Source organism: Hemitrygon akajei, chromosome 3, assembly GCF_048418815.1.
Source record: "Hemitrygon akajei chromosome 3, sHemAka1.3, whole genome shotgun sequence".
NCBI lineage: Eukaryota > Metazoa > Chordata > Chondrichthyes > Myliobatiformes > Dasyatidae > Hemitrygon > Hemitrygon akajei.
The window spans coordinates 75,806,966-75,833,772 of record NC_133126.1 but is presented as its reverse complement, the minus strand read 5'-3'; the positions used below and the strand labels follow the sequence as shown (position 1 = coordinate 75,833,772).

Here is a 26,807-nt window from a genome sequence, read left to right as displayed (position 1 = left end):
CAGAACAGATGAAGTATTTCTTTAACCAGAGGGTGTTGAATCTATGGGATTCATTGCCACAGATGGCTGCAGAGGCCAAGTCAATGGCTATATTTAAAGCAGAAGTTGATAGGTTATTGATGAGTTATGGGGAAAAGGCAGGAGAATAGGGTTGAGAGGGATAATATATCAGCCATGATCAAATGTCAGAGAAGACTCAATGGCTGAAATGGCATATATATCACATTATATATCTTATAGTTTTACACCTCCATGCAGTTTGCTTTCTGCACTTGATTCATTCTCCTGGTTCCTTCAGGATAATGCTGGTGCTTTTCCTTTAACTTCAGTTTTGTTTTCAATTTCCTTCATAAGACTTTCAAATTATGTACAACTCTCCAGCTTCTAATCTCACCTATTTCCTCCCGCCCAGAACAGGGGAAATAGTTCTTCACTTTCCACTGCAGCAGACTTCACATTCAACAGAGCTCTTATAGGTAAGTTTCACAGACTGCTAAGATCCCAGTGGGACTGTTGCCTCTGGTTCAGTGTGATTCACTCTTGTATCCCCACCAACGCTTCCCCTTTTATCTCATCCTAGGTGAATCAACAATTCACTTCCACTGTGATCTGTAATAAGGTACAGATCACAGGATGTGTCGCGGCAGTCAACGAGCGACATGGCGCTGGATTGGATTGAAATGACTATTCCTGGACTGTTTCAATGACTTGTGCTTTGGGGTTTTATATTCTGTGTTTTTTTCGCTCGCTCTTCTATACAATTTGCATGACTGTGCATTGGGGTTTGATGTTTTATTGGAACAGGTTCCATGGCTTGCTTTGTTTTGTGGCTGTCTGTGGAAGGATGAATTCAGGGTTGTATACTGCATATATATCTTGATAATCTTTGATCTTCACAACATTAGGGAAGGAAAACACGGACTGGGTGACCAATGTTCAACCCAAATAATTTGCAAATGCTGATCACCTTATTTCTCCACCACATACATCTTTCTAACCTTTTGGTGTCTGGCTTTCCCCACTTCCAGAGAAACACAGCACAGGCTTATGATATTCCACTTCTAACATTCAGTTACTTTCTCATGATAATTGAAGGTGATTTATTCCCTTTTACCCACACATCCCCCAGCCACACCTTTTGTGATTCTTTATTCTGTACCACCCCCTCTCATCTCTAGCACTAGTTCCATTTCTGCTCATTTCTACTGGCACCTAAACGTTTTGGCATCTCAGCTACCGAACCACTGGAATTACTGTGAACTTTTAATTGCAAAATCATGAGATGGGAATGTGAGAGTTTCTCACATCCAATGGAAATGTATGATATGGGGGGGGGGGGGGGAGTGTGATGAGGTCATGGATCCAATACTGCAATAAAATAGAAATACAAATCAAAGATGTAAGGCGTATGGCAGGTAGGCTTGCAGCTTTGGAGACAGAAGTTGTCAGTGGTTTAAGTGATCATTCAGTCAAAGATTGCAGAGAAAAGGGAGGAGAAAAATCAAGGATGTGATGGAATGGAGACCAGGAAGAACTGGGTGATATAGGTTGTGGTGGTACTCCCTGGTACGATGAGGTAAGATACATCTACAGGAGGTGTAATTAAGGGAGAAATGAAATACCACGAGAGAGAAGGCAGGAAAAAAGTAGTGCTGGAAAAATGAGATGCAAGACTGGAGTAGCCAGCTGTCTGGTATTAATTGAAGTCCTTGAAATTTTCTGTATACTCGAGCCCTTTTTCCTACATATTGGTTTCTTAATTAAATATTAGAAAAGGCAAGTTACAAACCTGAAATATTTGCCAGAAACCTCATCCAGCTCTTCAGTGACTGCACAGTATATGCTGGTCTGAGCATCTTCTTTAGGTGTTTTGATGAGAAAAGTGAGAATCTTCCATACCAGAGCCAAAGTGCTGGAGTGTCTGGTTATTTCTGATCGGACACAGCCTGGATGCACAGAGTTCACTGTGACTTTGGTGTCTGTATTAAGAGAATAAAATGGATTATCGTTCCAGTTTGCAAGCCTCTGGCTCAGTCAAATCTGGAGCCTTCAAAATGCATGCATCTCAGCCAACCACCCTTTAACTAACTGAAAGACAGAGTGTTTAATCACCTTCCCCAAGGGTCTGTGTGCCTTGTCAGTTGTCTGTGAGTCTTGTATGTACATTTACTCATAGCAGCATTTTGTGATTAGGAATTGTATCTCTCTGTTTCTACCTTGGGCCAAAGCACTAAAAGCATTGAGCTTCCTGCCATCAAGAAAGCCAAGACTATGTGCCAGAGCTTGAGTACTAGGATTCAATTGATCAGTATTGCTCAGTTACCCTATAGACATCTGTTTGATCAAAGATAAGGTAACATCACATACTGATACTGAAAAAGCCAATTAAACCCTCCTTTATTAGCTGTACCTTTGAAATTAACCAACCAATAGACAGACATCTTCCTGCCACTATTTTAGTGTCCTGCTGGAGTTAAAAGTTGCAGCATACCTTTCAGACGTTTGGCCAGTTCTCGGGTGAACAGTATGTTGGCTAATTTACTCTGGCAGTAGGCCAAACCCCCATCATAGCTGTTTTCACTATGCAAATCCTTAAAATTGATTCGGCCAAAGCCATGAGCCAAGGATGAAAGGTTAATGATACGAGCAGGTGATGATTTTTTAAGGTGATCCAGAAGCAGGAAGGTCAATAAGAAATGTCCTAAAGGAATACAAAGAATTCAACACAGTCACCAATCATAAATACAAATTAAACATTCTGACAAAGTGAAGCGACACTTGAATCACTATATATCAGTAATTAAAATCTGGAGGGTTTTTATACCCAAAATAGGTAGAGGCTACAGTACAGGGGGGTAGTTACTCTTAAGTTGCAGGAGGCAGATAGTTGGGTGACTGTCAGGAAAGGGAAAAGGAATAGGTAGTGCAGAGTACCCCCGTGGCCATTTCCCTTAATAATAAGTTTGGATACTATTGATAAAGGACAACCTACCGGGGGAGCTGCGGTGATCGGGCCTCAGGCACTCAATGTCAGGTCTCAATGCAGCTATAAAGAAGGCAAGACAGTGGCTATATTTCATTAGAAGTTTGAGGAGATTTGATTTATCACTTGAAAACTTCTAGACGTACTGTGGAGCATTCTGCCAGGCTGCATCACTGTCTGGTATGGAGGGAGGGCCACTGCACAGGATCAAAAGAAGCTACAGGAAGTTGTAAAATTAGTTAGCTCCATTTTGGGTACTAGCCTTCATAGTCCATAGATATCTTCAAGGAGTGGTGCCTCAGAAAGGCGGTGTCCATTATTAAGGACCCCCATCACCTAGGACACGCCCTCTACTCATTGTTACCGTCAGGAAGGAGGTACAGAAGCCTGAAGACACACACTCAGTGATTCAGGAACAGCTTCTTCCCCTCTGCCATCCGATTCCTAAATGGACATCTTTGGACACTACCTCTTTTTTAAAATTATTTCTGTTTTTGCACTATTTTTAATTTAACTGTTTCCTATACTTACTGTAATTTATTTATTTATTTTCCTATATGATCATGTATTGCATTGTATGGCTGCTGCTAAATTAACAAATTTCACGACACATGCCGGTGATATAAAAGCTGATTTCTGATTCTGATCTGTGTAAGGCCTCTCTTGACTGCCTCCCAGCGGCAAGCTTTAGAGCACACTTTGTCCCTGTCGGGGTTCTGCTGTGTCCTTCCATGTTGGACTCCAATCTAAGCATTGCTTCTTCGAATTTGCTCGGGGGAATATTTTTATACATGCATTCCTGCACTGCTAGGGTTAGTCTTTGATGAAATCATCCACATATGCATCTGGGGTCTGTCATATCTGAAAGAAAGTGAAGCATATCATAAAGGTATTGTCCTGCATCACCCAAACATTGTCTAAAGCCTCAGGAGTGTCTGATTTTCTGATACAGGATCGAAGTATTTCTGCCCCGGTTTTCAAAAGTGCATGCGGAGCAGCTTGAGTTTCATTACTTCCACCAGCTTTGCCGCTGGTATTAAAATTAGTGGGAGTTCAATGTAGTCCAGGAAGGTTGTCTTCCATTGCAGCCAGATTCCAGGGGTCGATTTTACCACAGCTGCAGCCCAAAATGGACTGGATACTTGGAATAGAGAGGTCATTCTTGTTTTGATCCTTGTCACCAAAATGTTATGTATCTGTGGGGCAAGAACTACAATGATGAAGTATGATTAAACATTTTCACTGAGTCATGTTAGTGATGGTACACACTGGGCAACTTACAGTGCGGGAGCTATGAACCATGCCTGAGATGAAAGACGTGCATTCAAAAGCCCACACCCAAAAGGGAGTGCTCTCCATGCGTAGAGGGCCCAAACGATTTAATGTCTGATTGACCAAACAAATGCGCACTCGTCACATCCTTGCAACTGATCTGACACGATACAGAATGGGCATAAATGCAGTCAGTTAGATGTGTTGAAATGTGTCTACTTTAGTGCGAGAAGTATCAGGAACAAGGGTGATGAACTTTGAGCGTGGGTCAGTATGTGGAACCACAAAGATGTGGCCTTTATGGAGTCTTGGCTGTTAGAGATGCAGGAATGGCTGCTGAATGTTCTTGGGTTCAGATATTTCAAAAGGGACAGAAAGGGAAGTAAAAATAAGTGACCGAAAGGCATTGCTGATTAGGGGTAGTATCACAGCTACAGAAAGAGGGAACTTTGTGGAGGGATTATCTACTGAGTCAATGTGGGTGGATGACAAAATCAGTTAGTGAACAATTATCTTATTGGGCATATTCTGTGGACCTTCCCCCCCACTATCCAATAGCAGCAGAAATATGGAGGAACAGATTGGGAGGCAGATTTGGAAAGGTGAAAAATACAAAATTAACAGGATTGTTGACATGGGGGATTTCAAATTCCCTAATATTGATTGGCTCCTCTGTGCAAAAAGTTCAGATGGGGCAGAATCTGTTAGGTGTGACCAGGAAGAATTGCTGACACAATATTGCAGACAGGCTGACTAGAGGAGAAGCCATACTGGATCTAGTACCAGGTAATGAACCTGGTCAGGTGACAGACCTCTTCGCGGTGAGCATTTCGGAGATGGTGATCACAAGTCCCTGACCTGGACAAGGATAGGATTGGGAAAATTGAGGGAGGGCAAATTATGATGTTGGGAGTGTAAATTGGGAACAGATAGACTCAGGGAAATGCACAACGGAAATGGGAAGATTGCTTAGGGAACACTTGTATGGGGTTCTGGATAGGCTTGTTCCATTTACCTAGGGAGAGTGGTAGGGTGAAGGAACCATGGTTGACAAGAGAAATGGATCATCTAGTCAAGAGGAAGAAAGAAGCGTGCTTAAGGTTTACAAAGCAAGGATCAGACAGGTCTCTTGAGAGTTATAAGGTAGCCAGAAAGGAGCTTAAGAAAGGACTTAGGAGAGCTAGAAGAGGACATGAGACTACCTTAGTGAGTAGGATTAAAGGAAACTCCAAGGTGTTTTTAAAATTAAATATATATACATGAAGAAAAGGAGGATGACCCGAGTGAGAGTGTAGGACCAGTCAGGGTTAAAAGAAGAAATGTGTACCTAAAGTCGGCGAAGACAGGAATGGCCAATAGTGAGTACTTTGCTTCAGTATTCACCAGTGAAAGAGACTTGACAGATGTGAGGACAGTGTAGAACAGCTTTATTTGCTAAAACATGTTAATGTTAAGAAAGAGGGTGTACTGGAACTTTTGAAAAACATTAGGTTAGTTAAGTCCCCAGGTTACTACAGGAAGTGAGAGAAGAGATTGTTGTACCTTTGGCAATGACTTTTGAGGCTTCAATGGCCACAGCAGTAGTACCAGAAGATTAGAGGGAGAGAAATGCTATTCTTTTGTTCAAGAAAGGTAATAGAGATAACCCTGGGGATTATAGCCCAGTGAGGCTTTCACCAGTGCTGCACAAACTATTGGAAAGTTTCTCAGAGACAGGATTTGCAAGCAATTGGAGAAGCATAGTCTGATGAGGGATAGTCAGCATGGTTTTGTGAAGGGCACGCCATGCCTCATGAGCCTGTATGAATTCTTCCAAGAATTCACCAAACAAATAGCTGAACGTAGAGCAGTGGACCTGGTGTATACAGATTTTAGTAAGGCATTTGGCAAAGTTCCCAAGGTAGCTCTTTCAGAAAATCACGAGGCATGGGATTGGGAAACTTGGCTGCATGGATTCAGGATTGCCTTGCCCACGGAAGACAAATGTTTGTAGATGAAGCCTTCTCTACTTAGAGGTCAGTGACTAGTACTGTAGTATGCAACAGAGGTCAGTTTTGGGAAAATTGCTCTTTGTGATTGTTATAAGTGACTTGGATGAGGAAGAGGAAGGGTGGGTTAGCAAGTTTACAGATGACATGAAAGGTTGGTGGAGGGTTTATGTACTGTAGGTTACAACTAGACATTGACAGGATGCAGATCCTTGTCATAATATGGATGTGGAAGCTTCAGAGAGGGTGAACTTTTTAAAAGCTATTATTAATGCTTTTTGAGATAGTGATTTAGATGCATATCATATTTTTTTACTGAGTTAAGTATTGTATGTAATTAGTTTTGCTACAACAAGTGTATGGGACATTGGAAAAAAAGTTGAATTTCCCCATGGGGATGAATAAAGTATCTATCTATCTATCTATCTATCTATCTATCTATCTATCTATCAGAGGAGATTTACCAGGATGCTGCCTGAATTAGAGAGTGTGCCTGATGAGGAAAGCCTGAGCAAGCTAGGGCTTTTCCCTTAGGAGTGAAGGAGGAAGAGGTGACGATAGAGGTGTATAAGATAAGAGAGTGGACATGACTAATATGAGAGGGCATAATTTTAAGGTGATTGCAGGAAAGACTGGGGGTGTGCAGGTATCAGAGGTAGTTTTTTTTAAGCAGAGAGTGGTGGGTGTGTGGAATGCACTGTCAGGGCAGGTGATGGACACTGATAGAGTAGGCACATTGACTGCAATCATGGATGAGAGAAAAATGGAGGGCTATGTGGGAGGGAAGTGCAATACTGACAACAAACAAGAGAAAATCTGCAGATGCTGAAAATCCAAGCAACGCACACAAAATGCTGGAGGAACTCAGCAGGCCAGGCAGCACCTATGGAAAAGAGTACAGTTGACGATCGGCTTGAAATGTCAACTGTACTTTTTTTCCATTGATGCTGCCTGGCCTGCTGAGTTCCTCCAGCATTTTCTGTGTAGTGTTAAACTGATCTTGGATTAGGTTAAAAAGTCAGCACAAGATTGTGGGCCGATGGGCCTGTACTGTGCTGTACTGTTCTATGTTAAAACTTTTAAAGAACTTGAAGTTAGCAAGTACCTTATTACTTGAAGTATTTCACATTAAGTTTCATTATCCGTGTAATTAGTATAATAGTATAATCTATGAGGCAAATATAATTTAGGTGTGAATGGGTTGAAGAGCTAATGGGATAAATGTTAATCTGTTTTTTTATCCCTTTTGTGGTGGATGCCAAGAGAGAAACATTAGCTTGTTTCCTTGTAAACTTTGTATGCCATGAAAGGGGCATTATTTAGCATCTCATTTAAAAGACTTTATATTCAAGAGTGGAACCTGTCCCCAAAGCATTCATAGAAACATAGAAAATAGGTGCAGGAGTAGGCCATTCGGCCCTTTGAGCCTGCACTGCCATTCAGTATGATCATGGCTGATCATCCAATTCAGAACCCTGTACCTGCTTTCTCTCCATATCCTCTGATCCCTTTAGCCACAAGGGCCATATCTAACTCCCTCTTAAATATAGCTAATGAACTGGCCTCAACTGTTTCCTGTGGCAGAGAATTCCACAGATTCACCACTCTCTGTGTGAAGAAATTTTTCCTCATCTCGGTCCTAAAAGGCTTCCCCTTTATCCTTAAACTGTGACCCCTCGTCTTGCTAATTATTTGTCGTGCCTGCACTAGGGCCCACCAGTATCCTGATCCACCAACTCATTTCACCTAACATAATGACAGTGTATTCTAATTAATTGGGTTATCGATTAATCAAGCCATCTGCTTATTTGGGACAACCATTTAAAGAACAAAACTATTTGAGAAAAATAGCTATGTTTCTATTATGCTTAGAGAGAACAGTTTTTATTTTATTTTTTTTTTAACATTTTTTAAATTAGTTTTTCAAAACATTTTACAAATTAAAAACCCCAAATCCCAATGAGGAGCATTAATACAGTGCAAAATTAAGCATACAATAACAATATGCTACAAAGGAAGAGAATTTAACAAAAAAGCACCTAAATTAAAGACAAGTAAGCTTAGTGTCCTCCCCAAGCCCCACAACACAAGATAAAAAACAACAACTCCAGACCGACCACAACACAGTATAAAGAGTATAGGTCAGGACAGTCAAACTCCCAGACTGTGAATACACTTAGCAACAGAGGATAATAATGCCTACTACCAGAAAAAAAAGGGAGCTGAAAGCAAGGGACCGAAAAGAAGAAAAAAAAAGAAAAAAAAACCCTAGTCAAGAGGAAGGTTATGAAAGTACGCGATAAAAGGTCCCCAGACCTTATGGAACTTTAGATCCGAATTAAGAACTGAATAATGAATTTTTTCGAGGTCCAAGCAGGCCATAATGTCGTTAAGCCATTGCTCACGAGTGGGTGGGGCAACATCTCTCCATCTAAGGAGGATCAAGCATCTCGCCAGGAGAGAGGCAAAGGATAGTATTCGGCATTTGGTCGGACTCAGACATAAATCGGTCTCGCCCCAAAAACCAAACAGAGCAATTAAGGGGTTTGGTTCTAGGTGCTGATTCAGAATACCCGATAATGTAGTGAAGACATCTTTCCAGAATTTCTCCGAGCTAGGACAGAGCCAGTACATATGGATGAGAGAGGCCATGCCCCTCTTGCATTTATCACAGAGCGGGCTAATGCCAGGGTAGAATCGAGATAGTTTAGATTTAGACATATGGGCTCTATGAACAATCTTAAACTGTAAAAGGCAATGGCGAGCACAAAGAGAGGTTGAGTTAACCGATTTGAGAACTGAGTCCCAGCTCACCTCGGATAAGGAGATATTTAAATCCTGCTCCCAGGCCATTTAAATTTTATCCACAGGGGCCCGTCGTAAGGCTGCTAGTTTATCTCGGATAATTGATATTAAACCTTTACCTAGTGGATTAATGGAAAGAAATAGGTCCATAGCATTTTTCGCAGGCATTTCAGGAAAGTTAGGAATTAAAGGAGCAATAAAGTGTCGGATTTGGAGATATCTGAAAAAGTGAGCGTTAGGCAGGTTGAACTTAACAGAGAGCTGCTGAAAAGAAGCGAAGCGATTATCAATGAAAAGATCTTCAAAATGTCTAATGCCCTTCCTATACCAAACATGGAATGCTGAATCGTACGTAGTAGGTAAAAAAAGGTGATTATGTGCAACAGGGCTAGAAACGGAAAACCCCTGGAAACCATAGCATTTCCTAAACTGAGCCCATATACGCAAAGTGTGTCTAACAAGAGGATTAGCTATTGATCTGGGCAGACTGCTAGGGAGTGCAGAGCCAAGGAGTGCAGAGATAGATAATTCTTTAGTGGAGCTCAACTCCATTGCCACCCAGTTAGGGCACTCGGGTTGGCCGTGGAAGAAAGACCAGAAGGTAGCACAACGTATATTAGCTGCCCAATAATATAAGCGAAAGTTAGGTAAAGCCATGCCACTCTCTTTTTTAGATTTTTGGAGATGGATTTTATTAATTCTAGAGCACTTATTCTGCCACAGATATGACAAAATAATAGAGTCTAAGGAATCAAAAAAAATTTAGGAATAAAAATTGGGATAGATTGAAATAAGTATAAAAATTTGGGGAGAACATACATTTTAACAACATTAATACGACCTACCAAAGACATAGATAGAGGTGACCATTGTATCAGACTCTGTTTTATAGCATATGAAAGGTTGACAAAGTTTTCACGAAAGAGATCTTTAAACTTCCTTGTGACTGTAATTCCAAGATAAGTAAATTGATTATGGACTACTTTAAAAGGGAGATCACGAAATATTAGTTCTTGTGCTTCTTTATTAATTGGGAAAAGTTCACTCTTATGTAAATTAAGTTTATAGCCAGAGATCTGGCTAAACTGGTCAAGAAGTGAAAACATTAGAGGTAAGGATGTAGACGGATTTAGAGAACAGTTTTTAAATAGCATCAGTTGTGTGTTTGTGTTCAAAAAGCAGTGATTTTTGTCACTGATAGTTGGCAAGAAATAAGGAGGATTACAATTCTGAACTGTTTTACTCACTGTGGTTTCAAGCTTCTAGGCTTGGAGATGTCAGAAAAGGCAAGAAATAAAAATGAAATGATTTTGTGACTTAAACAAGTTAAAACAAGTTAGAAACAAAGAATTTGAAGGTATCAACAATCAACTTAAATGCTACAGTGAAACTGAAGATTTGGAAGACGCAATAGTCAAAAGCATTATATGAAGACAATCCATTATTAGCAGTAGTTGTCTTCACTGATTTTCTTCATTTACAGTCAAATAAAAAACACATGCAGTATACGCTGGATGAATTCATCCATCAATAACTATTAGGAACTACCGGTAATGTTTTATAGTACTGTAATTGTATTGTTGGTGTTCTAAGTTGTTCTATATTTCATTTGAGTACACAATTTGCTACTCAGTTAAATTATAGTTTGTCTTTTATTATATGTTTCTAACTAGAATCATAGAGTCATAGAAAACTACAGCACAGAATTAGGCCCTTCAGGTCATTAAGTCCATGCTAAACTATTTAAACTACCTAGTCCTATTGACCAGCACCCAGTCTATAGCCATCCATACCCGTCACATCCAGTTACTTATCCAAACTTCTTATAAATGATTAAATCAAAATTGCATGCACCATGCAGCTTGTTCCACACTCTCAGCACTCTGAGTGACAAAGTTACCCCTCATGTTCCATTAAACATTTCACCTTTCTTTGTGACACCACTTTCTATGGATTATGGACCTGTATTCCTAAATAATCCATAATTGATCCTCTATTCCTAAATTGATTCCACATATCCACCACTCTCTGGGTGAAAAAGTTTTTCCGCATCTCTGTTCTAAATGGCCTACCCCTTATTCTTAAACTGTGGCCTCTAGTTCTGGACTCACCCATCAGTGGGAACATGCTTCCTGCCTCCAGTGTGTCCAATCCCTTAATAATCTTATATGTTTCAATCAGATCCCCTCTCATCCTTCTAAATTCCAGTGTATACAAGCCCAGTCGCTCCAATCTTTCAACATATGACAGTCCCGCCATTCCGGGAATTAACCTTATGAACCTACGCTGCACTCCCTCAATAGCAAGAATGTCCTTCCTCAAATTTGGAGACCAAAACTGCACACAATACTCCAGGTGAGGTCTCACCAGGGCCCTGTACAGCTGCAGAAGGACCTCTTTACTCCTATACTCAATTCCTCTTGTTATAAAGGCCAGCATGCCATTAGCTTTCTTCACTGCCTGCTGTACCTGCATGCTTGCTTTCATTGACTGATGTACAAGAACACCTAGATCTTGTTGTACTTCCCCTTTTCCTAACTTGACTCCATTTAGATAGTAATCTGCCTTCCTGTTCTTGCCACCAAAGTGGATAACCTCACATTTATCCACATTAAACTGCATCTGCCATACATTTGCCCACTCACCCAACCTGTCCAAGTCACCCTGCATTCTCATAACATCTTCCTGACATTTCACACTGCCACCCAGCTTTGTATCATCAGCAAATTTGCTAATGTTACTTTTAATCCCTTCATCTAAATCATTAATGTATATTGTAAATAGCTGCGGTCCCAGCACCGAACCTTGCGGTACTCCACTGGTCACAGCCTGCCATTCCAAAAGGGACCAGTTAATCGCTACTCTTTGTTTCCTTTCAGCCAGCCAATTTTCAATCCATGTCAGTACTCTGCCCCCAATGCCATATGCCCTAATTTTGCCCACTAATCTCCTATGTGGGACTTTATCAAAAGCTTTCTGGAAGTCCAGGTACACTACATCCACTGGCTCTCCCTTGTCCATTTTCATAGTTACATCCTCAAAAAACTCCAGAAGATTAGTCAAGCATGATTTTCCCTTCATTAATCCATGCTGACTCGGACTGATCCTTCTACTGCTATCCAAATGTGTCATAATTTCATCTTTTATAATTGACTCCAGCATCTTTCCCACCACTGACACCAGGCTAACCGGTCTATAATTCCCTGTTTTCTCTCTCCCTCCTTTCTTGAAAAGTGGGACAACATTAGCCACCCTCCAGTCAGCAGGAACAGTTCCTGAATCTATAGAACATTGGAAAATGATTACCAATGCGTCCACTATTTCTAGAGCCACCTCTTTAAGTACCCTGGGATGCAGACCATCAGGTCCCGGGGTCTTATCAGCCTTCAGACTCAACAGTCTATCCAACACTGTTTCTTGCCTAATATAAATTTCCTTCAGTTCATTCTTTACTCTAGTTCCTTTGACCACTATTACATCTGGGAGATTGTTTGTGTCTTCCCTAGTGAAGACAGATCCAAAGTACTTGTTCAACTCATCTGCCATTTCCTTGTTCCCCATAATAAATTCACCCTTTTCTGTCTTCAATGGTCCAATTTTGGTCTTAACTATTTTTTTGCTATTCACATACCTAAAGAAGCTTTTACTATCCTCCTCTATATTCTTGGCTAGTTTACCTTCATACCTCATTTTTTCTTGGCGTATTGCCTTTTTTGTTATCTTCTGTTGCTCTTTAGAAGCGTCCCAGTCCTCTGGTTTCCCACTCATCTTTGCTATGTTATACTTCTCTTTTATTTTTATACTGCCCTTTACTTCCCTCGTCAGCCACGGCCACCTTTTACTTCCCTTAGGATCTTTCTTCCTCTTTGGAATGAACTGATCCTGCACCTTCTGCATTATTCCCAGAAATATCTGCCATTGTTGTTCCACTGTCTTCCCTGCTAGGGTATTGTTCCATTGAACTTTGGCCAGCTCCTCTCTCTTAGCTCCATAGTTCCCTTTGTTCAACTGTAATACTGACACATCCAATTTTCCCTTCTCCTTCTCAAATTGTAGGTTAAAAAATATCATATTATGGTCACTACCTCCTAATGGTTCCTTTACCTCCAGGTCCCTGATCAACTCCGGTTCATTGCACAACACTAAATCTAGAATTGCCTTCTCCCTGGTAGGCTCCAGTACAAGCTGTTCGAAGAATCCATCTCGGAGGCACTCCACAAACTCCCTTTCTTGGGGTCCAGTACCATTCTGATTCCCCCAGTCTACCTGCATGTTGAAATCCCCCATGACAACTGTATCATTACCTTTGCGACATGCTAATTTTAGCTCTTCATTCAACTTACACCCTACATCCAGACTGCTGTTTGGGGGCCTGTAGATAACTCCCATTAGGGTCTTTCTACCCTTAGAATTTCTCAGTTCTATCCATACTGACTCTACATCCCCTGATTCTACGTCCCCCCTCGCAAGGGACTGAATATCATTCCTCACCAACAGAGCCACCCCACCCCCTCTGCCAGCCAGTCTGTCCTTTCGATAAGACGTATATCCTTGAATATTCATTTCCCAGGCCCTGTCCACTTGAAGCTATGTCTCTGTTATTCCCACAACATCGTACTTGCCAATTTTCAACTGACCCTCAAGCTCATCTACTTTATTCCTTATACTTTGTGCGTTCATATAGAATACTTTTAATTCGTTACTCCCCTCACCTTTCATATCAATTCCTATTTCACTTGGCCATACTATATGATCTCTTCTTGAGCTTTCTATTCCATTGATTCTGTTGTCCTTTTTAACTTTTCTTATTTTCACTTTCCCTTTAACTCCATCCTTATATTTCCAGTTCATCCCCTCCCCCACTACTTAGTTTAAACACATCCGTGTTGCAGTGGCAAACCTGCCTGCCAGAATGCTGGTCCCCTGCCTATTAAGGTGCAACCCGTCCCTTTTGTACAATTCATCCCTACCCCAAAACAGATCCCAGTGGTCCAAGAATGTAAATCCTTGCTTCCTGCACCAGTTCCTCAGCCACACATTCAGATCCTCTCTGTTCCTGCCCTCGCCAGCACAAGGAACTGGAAGCAAACAGGAGATAACCACCCTGGAAGTCCTGCTTTTCAGCCTTCTTCCGAGTTCTCTGAAGTCCCGCTGCAGAATGTCCTTCCTCTTCTTCCCGATGTCATTTGTGCCGACATGCACTATCGCTTCCAGCTGTTCACCTTCACCCTTGAGGATTCCCTGCAATCGGTCCGTGATGTCCTGGATCCTAGCACCAGGGAGGCAACATACCATCCTTAAATCTCGCCTGTTGCCTCTTTCCGTACCTCTCACTATGGAGTCCCCTACTACCACGGCTCTTCCTGATGTCTGACTCCTCGGCTCTGCTTCTGCACCAATTTTCGGCTCGCAGACCTGTCTGCCTCCCAGACTGGCAGTATCTTCTGTCCTGACAGCTTCCAAGAGGGTGAACTTGTTTACGAGAGGTACATCCCCTGGGGTCTCCTGTATTTCAAGCATCTTTTCCGTCCTCATCGTCGACCCCTTTCTCTCTTCCGGTATCCTCGGTGTAACGACCTCACTGTAGGTCCTGTCCAGAAAACTCTCATTTTCACGGATGAACCTGAGGTCATCCAGTTCTTTCTTCAATGCTGCAACATGCTCCTTCAGAAGCTGAATCTGGACACATTTTCCGCAGCTGTAGCAGCCGGGGGCACCATCAGTGTCCCTGACCTCCCACATCATGCACGTAGCACACTGAATCAGCTTAGCGGTCATGACTTCACCCTCTGCAATTGTGCCTGACTTAGTCTCCTCCCTCAGCCTCCTCGCCGAATACTCTCCAGCCAAAAACTAGCACTTCTCACAGCAGGCCCTTCCCTCGACCAGGCCGCTTTCGGACAGGCCGCTCCGCTAGAGGTCTCCCTCTTTTTATTTGCTTGAGCTTTGCTAGCTGCAAGGTCACCTGACTTCGATTGCCCAATCAGCTGTTTTCTGCTGAGTCTGAGCTATTCATATCTTGAATACAGGTTTATAATCCTAAATTGATCCTAAATAATCCATAATTTCAAATCAATTCCATGTATGATTTTGGTTTAATTAACTACAAGTTTCATAATGGACAAAAAGGGAGAATTTTCCTATATATTGGTTAAAGAGAATTTTATACTGAATGTGAGGAATATTTCGCGTTTTCAAAAAATTTAGAAATAATAAAGGAAAAGTTATATCTACGTAGCAGATTAGTAATTTTGGATAAAATCAAGCAATTATTAGGGAGCATCAAAGAGCTTAGTGATAGTAAAGGCACAAAAGGAGATAAAATAGGTACAATTGAAAATGCCGCATCCTAAAAGCACAAACCATGTAGAACAAAGAAAATTAATTTGGGGAACAAAGGGACATTGAAAGATATGTGCTGGGAAGACAATTTCTCTCTTTTATCTCGTTATTTTAATTACTAAAAGAGAAAATGATCTCAACCCTGAAAAATTGTAAGATCAGGAAAAATGGCGTTAAAACACATTGTCAAGAATTGTTTTAAGATACTGTATTAGCAACCGTGACATTAAAGGAAGGATATATATGCCAGTAAACCCTTTTTTTCCTCTTTCCATATTCTTTGACCTTTTATAGTTGTTAATCTCTTATCCCCTTCTGATATCATTCTGCTTTACACCCCGGACTTTTCTCTTCAGATCTGTAAATTTACTTTTAAACATAACTTACCTCTTCTTATTGATTCAAAGGTCACAATTCAGTTTAAATAAAGCAAGCCCCTCAGCGCCAGTGCCTGTGAATCAAAGCAGTGGCTCCTGAACCACTCCACCAGCCATACTTTCAATGATCGCAGCTGATTAGGATGCTTCTGTTTCATTGATCAGGAAACTGTGGGCTGATTTATGACAAGATCCGGCAGCAGTGAACAGACAGCTGAAAATTCCCCAGGAGTTCCCTGAAGGAGGTCCGCGGCTCTGGCCTGGTCTGCAGGCTCTGATGTCATGGTTACTGGGACAAGGAAGACCACTGTAGTCAGAGAATGGTCCGAAAAAGGGTGAGAGGTTGGTGGGTGACCAACAGCTAGAAAATGGGATGGTGGTTGAGGTCAGGAGAAGAGAAAGGAAAAATGAAAGAGAGAAAAGAGCAAAGGAGATGAGAGTGAGCTACTGGCGGAGGAAGTGGAAGTACAAGGTCACCTGTGGAAAAGGTCACCTGTGGGTTAACTGTGTGTGTAGGGAGTGGATAGAACTGGGATGCTGGGAGGTAGGATGAAGTTTCAGGGAAGAGGACAAAAATGAGTGTATCAGAAGGGGTGTGAGAGAGAAAGAAAGAGAGACAGTGAGAATAGAAATGGAGAAAGAGAGAGACAGACAGTGAGAAAGAAAGAGCACCATCATCTTCAATCCTGCATTTGCCTCATATAGAGATAATAAAGACTATTAGCTTCTTAAAGTAGGAGAGGGTGGGAGTAGGACCGAGCCTGATCAATCAACAAGGGTTCAATTGGACTCTGCCCTAATGTATATCTTGCAGTTAAATAATTTGTTTCTGCTGATTTCGTTATAACCCAGTACAAAAAAATCTCTTCCAAATAGAAAAAGGTCAACAAAAAAGCATATCCAAAGTCTTCACTTGATGTGTTTCACTCCCTGAATTAATTACTTTTGAAATGTAGGTACTGTTGGGACATAGGTAAATCCATCTGCCAGTTTGCCCATTGCAAGCTTACGTAGAACACAGAACAGTACAACACGGACAGGACCACTGTTACTGAGGGAATGGCCACAGGGGGAGCTCCACACTATCTGCAATTCCCTTTTCCTCTCCTGACAGTCATCCAGCTACCTGCCCCCTGCAACTTGGGTGTAAAAGCCTCCCTGTGGCTCCTATCTCCCGACTGAGCCATAGGTCATCCAACGCCAGCTCCTGTTCCCTAGCACGGTCTGTAGGGAGCTGCAAGTCACATTAGAAGTTCCACAAGTTCAACTTGTTAGTAACTCACCAAGGTGATTTACACCAAACTGCATCTCGAACCCATCAGATGTCTTCATGAAGGGGCACATCATCACTCCAGCATTGTTGATTAAAATGTTGAGCACTTTTTCCTCTGTCATTAAACAGAATTAGGCAAAACAAAATAATTCAGTGTGGAAGCATGCTAAATGTTTTTGCTCTTCCAATAATGCAGCCACGTTATAAAGGTGGCTTATAAAGCCAGGTATTATACCTGGCTGGCTAGATTTCTGCCCAGTTTCAAACTAGATCTTGCTTCTGTAGACTTTAGAATTAGAAGTGATCTCCCTGACCCATGAAAAAGTCTTTATAACTTTGTTGAGAGGCTATTTGATCTGGGTGGGCTGCTGGAAGTAAAGGTATGGGTTCAGGATTTGATTTTGATATTTAACTATGAGAATCTTTTAAATTCAATAAGTGACGTCCAAGACAAAACCAAAATTGCTTCCAAAGAGGATGTGGATCTCTGGGATGCTCCACATTGTGGGGCTGTGGATAAATTATTTTGGACGGCAAGGAAGTTACAGATTATGGAGACTGGGTAGGAAAGTGGAGTTGGTAGAGAAGTTCATCTTGAATGTGAGGAAGGGGAAAACGAAAGGTCAACAGGGACATAGCACATTGGTGAGCACTGGTGGCTCTCTTGTGCCCAGATATTTCAGAGCCAACGTGCACAGTCTGTTAACAGTACTCATCTACAGTGAGGGTAACACTAGCAATAAAGGCATGCTTCCTGCTTTAATGACTGTACATCTCTCTTTAACCTAAGACTGTAGATCATGACAAAGTGGGAAAAGTTGGTTAATTTCCTGGCAATCAAGCTTGTTGACTTCAACAGGAACAGGAGATCATGTGCTTTGGGACTGTAGTGAAAAATTCCAACTTCAGTGTCTAATGGTCTTCTTGTTTAGTAGAAGATGAGAACTCATAAAGGGATGAAAATGAACTGATAGTAACCTAAACAGTTCCACTTCTTGCTAACCCTGACACGATAGGTTGAATAGCTTTGTTTATTTCCATAAATTTCCATGACCCTATGATAAATGTTTAAACATAATATAGTACAAATAATTGGTCTCAATTGATCACCCTTGCTTTGTGATGCTTTGCAACACCAGGAGGTGGCACCTGAGAGCAAACAGTGGAATTAAGATGTGAAAGAACATATAAAAAGTAAATAACGCAATAAGTTGACTGCCAAAAAAAAGGTAATTGAGCTAAACTCTCCAATTCCACACCTCCTCATACAACACTATCAGTATATTTCTTTTTATTACTCTCTTCCTCATCCCCATGAATACCAAGCTATTTGCCTTAACAACTTGTTGGCTAAAGTAGTTCCTCCTGAGATCCTTACTGGTAAATATTAGTAAATGTTTTATGTTTCCCACTTCTGGCCTTGACTACAAGCAGAAACTTTGCATATGGCCTGTTACACCCTTACACGGTAATGAACTCTATCAAATTGTTCTTCACTCTCCTTTCTATAGGACAAAGGCCAGCTTGTTCAGTTCCTCTTAATAGACTTAATCTCACTTTTGGCATAGTTCTTGGGAATCTTTTTCCCACCACATCCTGTAACTCTGTAATCTTTTGTTCTAATAAATTCACCATAACCTTATTCAAAGTTACTTCATTGGCTTCTATGGGATGCAATCTACCAGGTCTTATCCATTTATGTTTGTTTGTTTTATTAATTAATTCCTTACTTGCTATTTTTTAAACTTTTGTTTATGGTTTATCTGCTCTGTCAGTCTTGGTGTTACATATCCAAGTGTAGTAACTGCTCAATTAGTTATCGCCACATTTCTGCCTCAACTGGTACTTTAAATCAGCGGACCAATCCTATCCTGAGTATGTTTGTGGAATACTTTTACATTTTGCATTTCTTGATAAGTTTAAGTAATCATAACTAAATGAAAATATTGCTTGTAGGATTGAATTACCTTTAATGATATTTTCAGCAAACTGGTATATGGATCTGGTATTGGCTAAATCCAGTTCTCGAACAATGACTTGTTTATTTCCAGTGACTTCACGAATATCTTGGGCTGCAGCCTCTGCTTTGGTCAAATCTCTGCAGGCTAATATTACTCGAGCACCTGCAAGAAGCTTGTTTGTCAGTACTTTTGGTTTTAATTTCTTTATTATTTTAATTCACAAACATGCATTTATCTAATGTTGGCACAATATACAGTGTTTCTGTTTATTTTCTGCTTTTTAGTAAGACTTTACTTGAAGTCCAACCAATCTGCTAACATTTGTGCCCTGGAAGACGGCTTCCAATTGAAGTGAACAATTTTCTGGTAATTTAACCAGTTAGGCATGTTACCCTCTCTATCTGAATTATCCCTTTCATAAATATAACTTCATAGTTCTCAAAATCTATGCATACTCCTTCACAACATATGAACATCACAAAGTATTTTATAATCTAAAATATACATATTTCACATATGCAACCAGTGTAATGTGTTTTAGAGAAATTAAGTGTTTTTTGGAGCAATCTTGCACACAGCCAAGTACAAGTAACAATGGAACAAATGACCTCCAAATATTATTATGATTTTCAGCAGGCCAGACAGCATCTATGGGAGGAGGTAGTGATTTATGTGTGTTTGATTTTGACTTTGCATTGTGAAATAAGAAGGCCAAGTTAGGATATGGGTCAGCATCCAAGATGACAACAAATACTGTCCGGTATTCTTTTGGGAACTACCTCATGTCTTGATTACAGAGGTATCTGGTCATACAGAACCATCAGGGTTAAAAGGAGGTTATGCATAAATGGGGCCCACTATTATCTTGAGCCTTCACAATATGTGGAGAGGGAGAGGGCAGAGATGAGAACAAAGGGCTTATAATGATGAGCCCCTGTGAGGCCTCAATTGGTCAGCATCGACCAAGGATATTGCATCCTAGCTCTCTATGTGATCCACAAGCCAGGGCAGTGCAATACAGAGAGCAAGCTGTTGCCCATGAGGCAGGCTCCTCCTCTCCGTGCAACTGATGTAGCCAATGGAACAGCAGGAGCTGATCAGTTTGGTACCAGCAGCACCGCAGGAGTTGCCACTCAGCGTTGGACTGCCTCAGGGTCTAAGGCTCTGGATTTTACCTCAGACTTTACTCCTATAGCCTTCTGCATGTGTGGATATAGCCACAAGGCAGCAGAGGTTTGAGATCAGAGTTTTCCTTCTCTTAGATGAGCTGGCGGCCTGTAGGTGGCGCAGCACACGGCAGCAGCGGACTTTCGGATCTGGTGCTACTTTAATTTAGTTTTTTAATTTAGTTTTAAGGCACAATTAGGGTTTAGGGCAATGGATAACAGAGCGACTATCTATCATCGCCAGATACGGCTACAATACAGAGATCACCCAAAAACAAACCTTCCTGAAAATCTGCTGGTTAGATTGTGCGACCTCGGCTTGCTGAGGGAATCGGGCCTACAGTCCTCGGAGTCGCCTGATGCCAGTGGCCAGAGGTGGGGACGTCATAAGCGGTGTGTGAGGAAGCAGAAGCGAGGCGAGTGGGCAGGAGTCCGTGGCAGGAAAAAAGCAAGCCCTAGCCGGCCGGCTCTCCCATCCATTCCGCTCTCCAATGGACATTAAATTGGACAACATCTGTGGCAACAGAATACTCGGCGGGAGTACAGAAATGGACGGAATCCTGGACGCCGCCATTCAGCTGTTTATTTATGTAACAGATTTTCTCCCAAGCCATCGGACTACCAACCTACTGCCCTCTGCTGTGCCTATTGTCTTGTTTATTGTAATGCCTGCACTGTTCTGTGTACTTTATGCAGTCCCGGGTAGGTCTGTAGTTCAGTGTAGTTTTTGTGTTGATTTACGTAGTTCAGTGTAGTTTTGGTATTGTTCACGTAGCACCATGGTCCTGAAAAACGTTGTCTCGTTCTTACTGTGTACTCTACCAGCAGTTATGGTCGAAATGACAATAAAAGTGACTTGACTTGAGCTGCCAACCATGGTTGACAAGCCTGCTCTGCCTGATGCGACTGGTTTTAGGGTGCCAGTAACCCACCTTTTCCCTTCCTCCTGTCAGTAGAAACAGTTCTGCTGGGTTTAGTAGCTAAGCCAAGCATAAAGGCTAGGAGCTGGACTTGGTTGTCAGATGCTATTTGAGACACATGCCATTGGGAGCATTTAATAGGTAGTGGGAACTTATCCCCATTACCTTCCTCCCCCCCACAGGCTTTGACAATTAAGTCCCTATGATATAATAATTTATAGTTAAGGTTACCTATTTTGTACTGCTATTTTCCTGCTTAAAGACATTGTTTCTGTAAGGATTTGGCTGAATGTAATAAATGGCTTACTGCGAAGCTACATTTGACAATAGATTTAAATTCATACACTGATACCTCACCTCGCTGTGCCAGATCCCTGGCAGTTTCCTTTCCAATGCCAGTGTTTGCCCCTGTAATCACCACAGTTTTCCCATCTAGCCTTGCATTAGACGTACACACACCACCAGCAGCACACCTCCTGAGGATCATTAAAACAGAAGCATTAATAAAAACGTTGTAAGAACTCTCAATGGAAGAGTAAGGAAGAACATCTTATCACCGCCAAGATACACTGAAGCCTTCTAGATTCTATACTGAATTCTCCAATTTTACGTGACTCAGTCTTTCTTTCTGTGCATATTAGAACTAACTGTTTCTGCCAGTTGCCCATCTGTGAATTTGGCTTAGTTTTTCTGGCACCATTAGTACAATCAGGTCTGATGGGATCTGCAAGACAACATAATCCATGCAGGTTTATTTGGTTTAACCTGTCAGAGGCAATCCCTTCATTCTGCACAACTCTGCTTCCCTGCTACTGACTTTGTTTTCTCTCTTTCCTAGTTCCAGTAAAGGGTCTGTTACGCTACGGCAGCAATGAATATAGAATTGAGACAGGTTTTCTATAAACAAATAAACAATTTATTAAACTCTGCTCAATAAAAATGAAAACAAATGACTAACTTAACCGTAAGTTAACTGCTATACGGCAACTTGAACAGTTCTTAATGCGATAAATGCGAATACAGTTCTTAAAGTGATAAATACAAAAGTCCAAATAATTTATACAGTCAATTAGGACAGACTTTCCTGAATGACCGAATTCCTTGATGACATGACGTTACTGCTGATCCTAACCAAAATATGCCTTGCCCGAAGGATTTACGATGAAGGAAATAAAAATGGCTTGAAGGAACTGACCTTTTCCTAAGCAAATAACACTGCGCCCAACCCTTTCAATGCAATGCAGGGGCTATCTCGGATGCAGGTTAACTGTTTCTCTTTCCACACTTACTGAGTGTTTACACTAATTTCTGTTTTTCAGATTTCCAACATTGGCATTTAAAAACTAATTTTTTTCTTATCTTGGATACAGCTGCTGAAAATGAATACCAATTTTATATTTTTATAAAATACTCTTTCTATATTTGATCCAGATTCATTCAATTTTTTTTCATGAATTCAGACTTAATGTATTGTGTGTGTGTGTGTGTTACAAATCATTCCTCTCTTTCTTCCAGTTAATTTTCTGTCAACAACCACTGGAATTTAAAGTAATGGTTACTTAGCAACTTTGGTTTTACCTTATCACAAAGGTTGCTCGTGTACTTTACACACTTGAAAACTCAACTGTTCGCTCAGTTTTCCAGTTCTGATTAAGGAGTTTTAATCTGAAACATCATCTCTGGTTCTTTTCCCACAGTATTTTTCCAGTATGTTTTTGATTTGTTTCAGATTTCCAGCATCTTTTTCCTCCAATTTGATATATTGATCTTGTGTTTGCATTTTTCTTTTATTGCTAAATTAACTTATGTTAATAAAAGAACCTTTTCAAATTGTCCTGCCAATATGAAGGAAGAAAGAGTGGAAGGAGAGGGGTGTTGATGGGGGGGGGGGGGGGGTGGAGGAGGGGAGAAACTATCTGCCAGAAGGGAAAGTTACCTAAAGTTGAAAAGATAGTGTTCATGGCACAGGGTTTTAGACTATGAGAAGTTGTTCCTCTACTTTGCCTAGTGAAGGCACAAATAATCTGCTGGATGAACTCAACAGGTTGAGCAGGATCTATGGGAAGAAAGAAATTAGTCTCTCCCATCAATCCATTTTAACCCCACTCAACAAATTATGTCAAATTTGTGCTGACTTTCTGTCTCATGCCAATATCATTGCAACTTAATTTTCTCCCAGAGTAATGCTGAATCACAGCACTGCAGAAAGCCATTCACTAATTAATCCATGCTGGCTCACTATTCATTCAATCCCAGATGTTGGAAATCCAGAGTAACACATGCAACATGTTGGAGGAATTCAGCAGGTCAGTTCGCACCAATAGAGAAGAATGAACAGTTGATGTTTTAGGCTGAGGCCGTTCATCAGAATTGGAAAGGAAGGGGAAGAAGCCAGAATAAGATGGTGGGGTAAGGGGAAAGCGAACGAGAACAACCTGGCAGGTAATTGATGATGCCAGATGGGTGGGCCAGGGGATATGGAACGAGAAGCTAGGGGTTGATACCTGGAAAAGGTAAAGGACTGAAGAAGAAAGAATCTGATAGGAGAAGAGTGTGGACCATGGGAGAAAGGGAAAGAGGAATGGCATCAGAGAAAGGTACCAATAAATCTAGAAAGTGATAACTCATCTGATTGAAACCTACTGAATATTAAAAGGCTGAGATAGGATGGACGTGGACAGGATGTTTCCAATAGTGGGAGAGTCTATGGCCAGAGGACACAGTGTCAGAATACAAGAACGCTCCTTTAGAACAGAGGTGAGGAGGATTTCCTTTAGCCAGAAGGTTGTGAATCTGTGGAATTCATTGCCACAGACAGTTGTGGAGGCCAAGTCATTAGGTATAGTTAAAGCGGAGGTTGATAGGTTCTTGATTAGTAAGGGCGTTAAAGGTTAGGGTGAGAAGGCAGGATAATGCAGTTGAGAGGGAAAATAAATCAGCCATGGTTGAATGGCAACTGACTGGCATAATTTGGCTCCCATGTAATATAATTTTATAATCTTGTAACTAAATTACTCTCACCCTTCCTGGTTCTTCTGTTAATCAATATAAATCATGCAGTATGTCCTTCACTTCCCAACTGCCAATGAGAACAGTTTCTTGTGTCCTTCTTGTCTACTCCATTTCATGATTTTAAACGTTACAGTCCGATCATCTCTTTCAATGTTCTCTGCTTTAAGAACATTTATTAACAGAACCATTCAACAAATTATTGTAAGTACCATTTCCAGAGGGACCATATCCATCTTATAGTGCAATGACCAGAAATGGACACAGTACCATAGTTGCAAATCAACCAGTGGAATGGGAACCTTCAACATTCCCCTCTAGCATGTAGAATCTTGAAAAATAAGTGTTACGTACCCAGTAACTGGGTTAACAAACCAGCAGAAATGGAATGATGCGTTGGAGTCTGGTGGTACTGTAACTGGTCTGGTAACTTGCGTCTGGTGTTTATTAGTGAACTAAGTAATACAGTATCAAAAATGCAAATATACATATAAAACAGGTTAGCAATGATAAATACAGAAGTGTAGAAATAAGAATCAAAACCAAGCTCTATCGTAGTCTAGGAGTAAATGAATAGTCTTAAGATAATGCAGAGTTCAGTTCAGTTTAAGTCGAGGTAGTTGCTGTTGTGACGTTGGAGAGAGAAAGAGAGCGAGTGAGTGAGAGATGAGCAGCTGCAGCAGGCAAACCTTCCGTTGTCTTCTTGTTCTGTTGTACTGATGTGGTCATTCGGTTATGACCCCTCCGTTCTCAGCTAGACCGTTCTTCCATGGTGGACTCATCACTCTGGAGTGAGTGGACACACACACAAGCCCCCATCGGCCCTGCCGTCACACTGTGAGCTTTGTGACCAATCTCCCGATTCGGTCCTCCAAGCCCCCACCTTCCTGTGGGTGCACAACACTCTTGCAGTGTCTCATGGCGTGTCTGCCGGTGTCTCAGCAGACCCGTCTTTTATCTCCTCTGACGGGGTATCAGCCATCCATCAACTGACCATGTCCATGTCCATTAAACTGGCCACTCCTTCCTGTCTCAGCAGGCACCTGGCATCACTCTGCTGTGTCAGCAGAGATCCACACAAACAGGCCAAATGTCCTTGGCGTTAAAGTCAACAATTAGCGAAGCCGTAATACTAAATCATCCATTTTAATCCTTGTCTCTCTCTCTCCCATCTGCAACAGGATACCTCCTCCCCCCCACCCCCCTTCATCTCTCTCTCTTGTTAGCAGCATAGTTCACAGGGGGGTCAACTCTAGACCCCATCTCCACCTGGTTTTCTCATCACACATAACAAAGTCCTCGGATCCTGTTCTTTTTAAACTTGCCCTGCCACCTTCAAAGATTAGTGACCCAGGTCTTACTAAGCTTGCATTCCTTTTGGAATTGTACCCACTAAACTGCTTTTGCTTGACCTTCCCAGCAAAATACGTCACTTCTGCATTAAACGTCACCTGCCTTAAGTCTGCCCCTTTCCACGTCCTCCTGAAGCCACTGCTTCCCTCTTCACTGTTTAGATATAGAGACAGAGATAGACTGTGACATGGTGTTATGACCACTTCTCCCTCAACGTCAGCAAAACAAAAGTGTTGGTTGTTGTTTTCAGGAAGGGGGCAGTGAACGTGTTACTGGATGCTGGAAGCAGAGAAAGGCAGTACACATCAATAGCACTAAGGTCAAGTAGGCTGTCTATTGTGTCTTTGCAACTACATACTGATTAAATAAAAGGACGCACGTGGGAGGTGACTTTAACTGGTGTATTCACACTGCAGTGAGAGAGAGAGGCAATGCACATGCATAGATAACTGATCAATATTTAGTGGGGGGGGTAATTGCTCTAAAAGAAATAGATCACACTTTCTCCCCTTTTAGATTAATGCAACAAAAGATGTACAAAACAATCAATTTTCCTTTCATAAACCGTATTCCAAATAAACATGGTTTCATAACATGGTCCATAACTAACTTCACTATGCTAAAGATTGTCTTTTGGGTGGCACTCTGTTTCTTTCAGGATATCACCTCTGGACCTGTGGAGTGGTATCAGGTTTGGCAGGTGTCTCGTCTAAGACAATGTTCTTGGTCGCTGATATCACATTGCTGTCAGTGAAGTGACATGATCATCACTGAGAGGCAAGTCCAGTGGCTGTAAAGTGTCCACCTGTTAGCTGCATTCGACTCAAGTGTGTTCGGTTGAGCATCCGGTATCTGGTCCACATGACGTCTCCATGTATGATCTCCAACATCCACTGTGTACATCAGTAGTCCAGTTCTTGTAGCTATCCTACCGGATGTCTACTTGTCTTCTTGGTAATCATGTGCTAGGGCTTCCTGTCCAATCTTGAAGCTCCTTGTCAATTCACTTGGTAGATGGTTGAACTATTTATTCTACACTTCCCTCTCCCTCTGTAGGTCTGATTTCCGGAGGTCTATGCGGGATCTCAAATTCCTGCTCATGAACAGCACTGCGAGTGTTTGATTTGTCATTGCATAAACAGAGTTTCGATACACAAAAAAAGGAAATTGTCCACCTTGTGCCATAGAGAAATGTCCTCTTGAAGGTTTGGATAAACCTTTCAGCTAACCCATTCATTGCTGGGTGTGAGGAGCTGACTTGAAATGTCTGATGCCATTTTGCTTCACGAACAAATGGAATTTCTCTGACGTGTATTGCGGTACGTTGTCACTCACAATTTGTTCTGGTAAGCAGTTTC

General features: G+C 41.5%; 1 protein-coding gene across 1 annotated transcript in view; it reads right to left on the bottom strand.

Moving 5' to 3' along the window:
- The window catches only part of rdh12 (retinol dehydrogenase 12), a 40,286-nt gene that overhangs the window by 1,375 nt on the left and 12,104 nt on the right, over positions 1–26,807 (bottom strand). The window contains exons 2-6 of the mRNA XM_073040150.1: positions 21,445–21,563; positions 19,008–19,163; positions 17,051–17,155; positions 2,492–2,701; positions 1,790–1,979 (exon numbers count right to left, since the gene is read on the bottom strand). Of these exons, the coding sequence (XP_072896251.1) occupies positions 1,790–1,979; positions 2,492–2,701; positions 17,051–17,155; positions 19,008–19,163; positions 21,445–21,563 (780 nt within the window). The remainder of the gene's footprint in view (positions 1–1,789; positions 1,980–2,491; positions 2,702–17,050; positions 17,156–19,007; positions 19,164–21,444; positions 21,564–26,807) is intronic.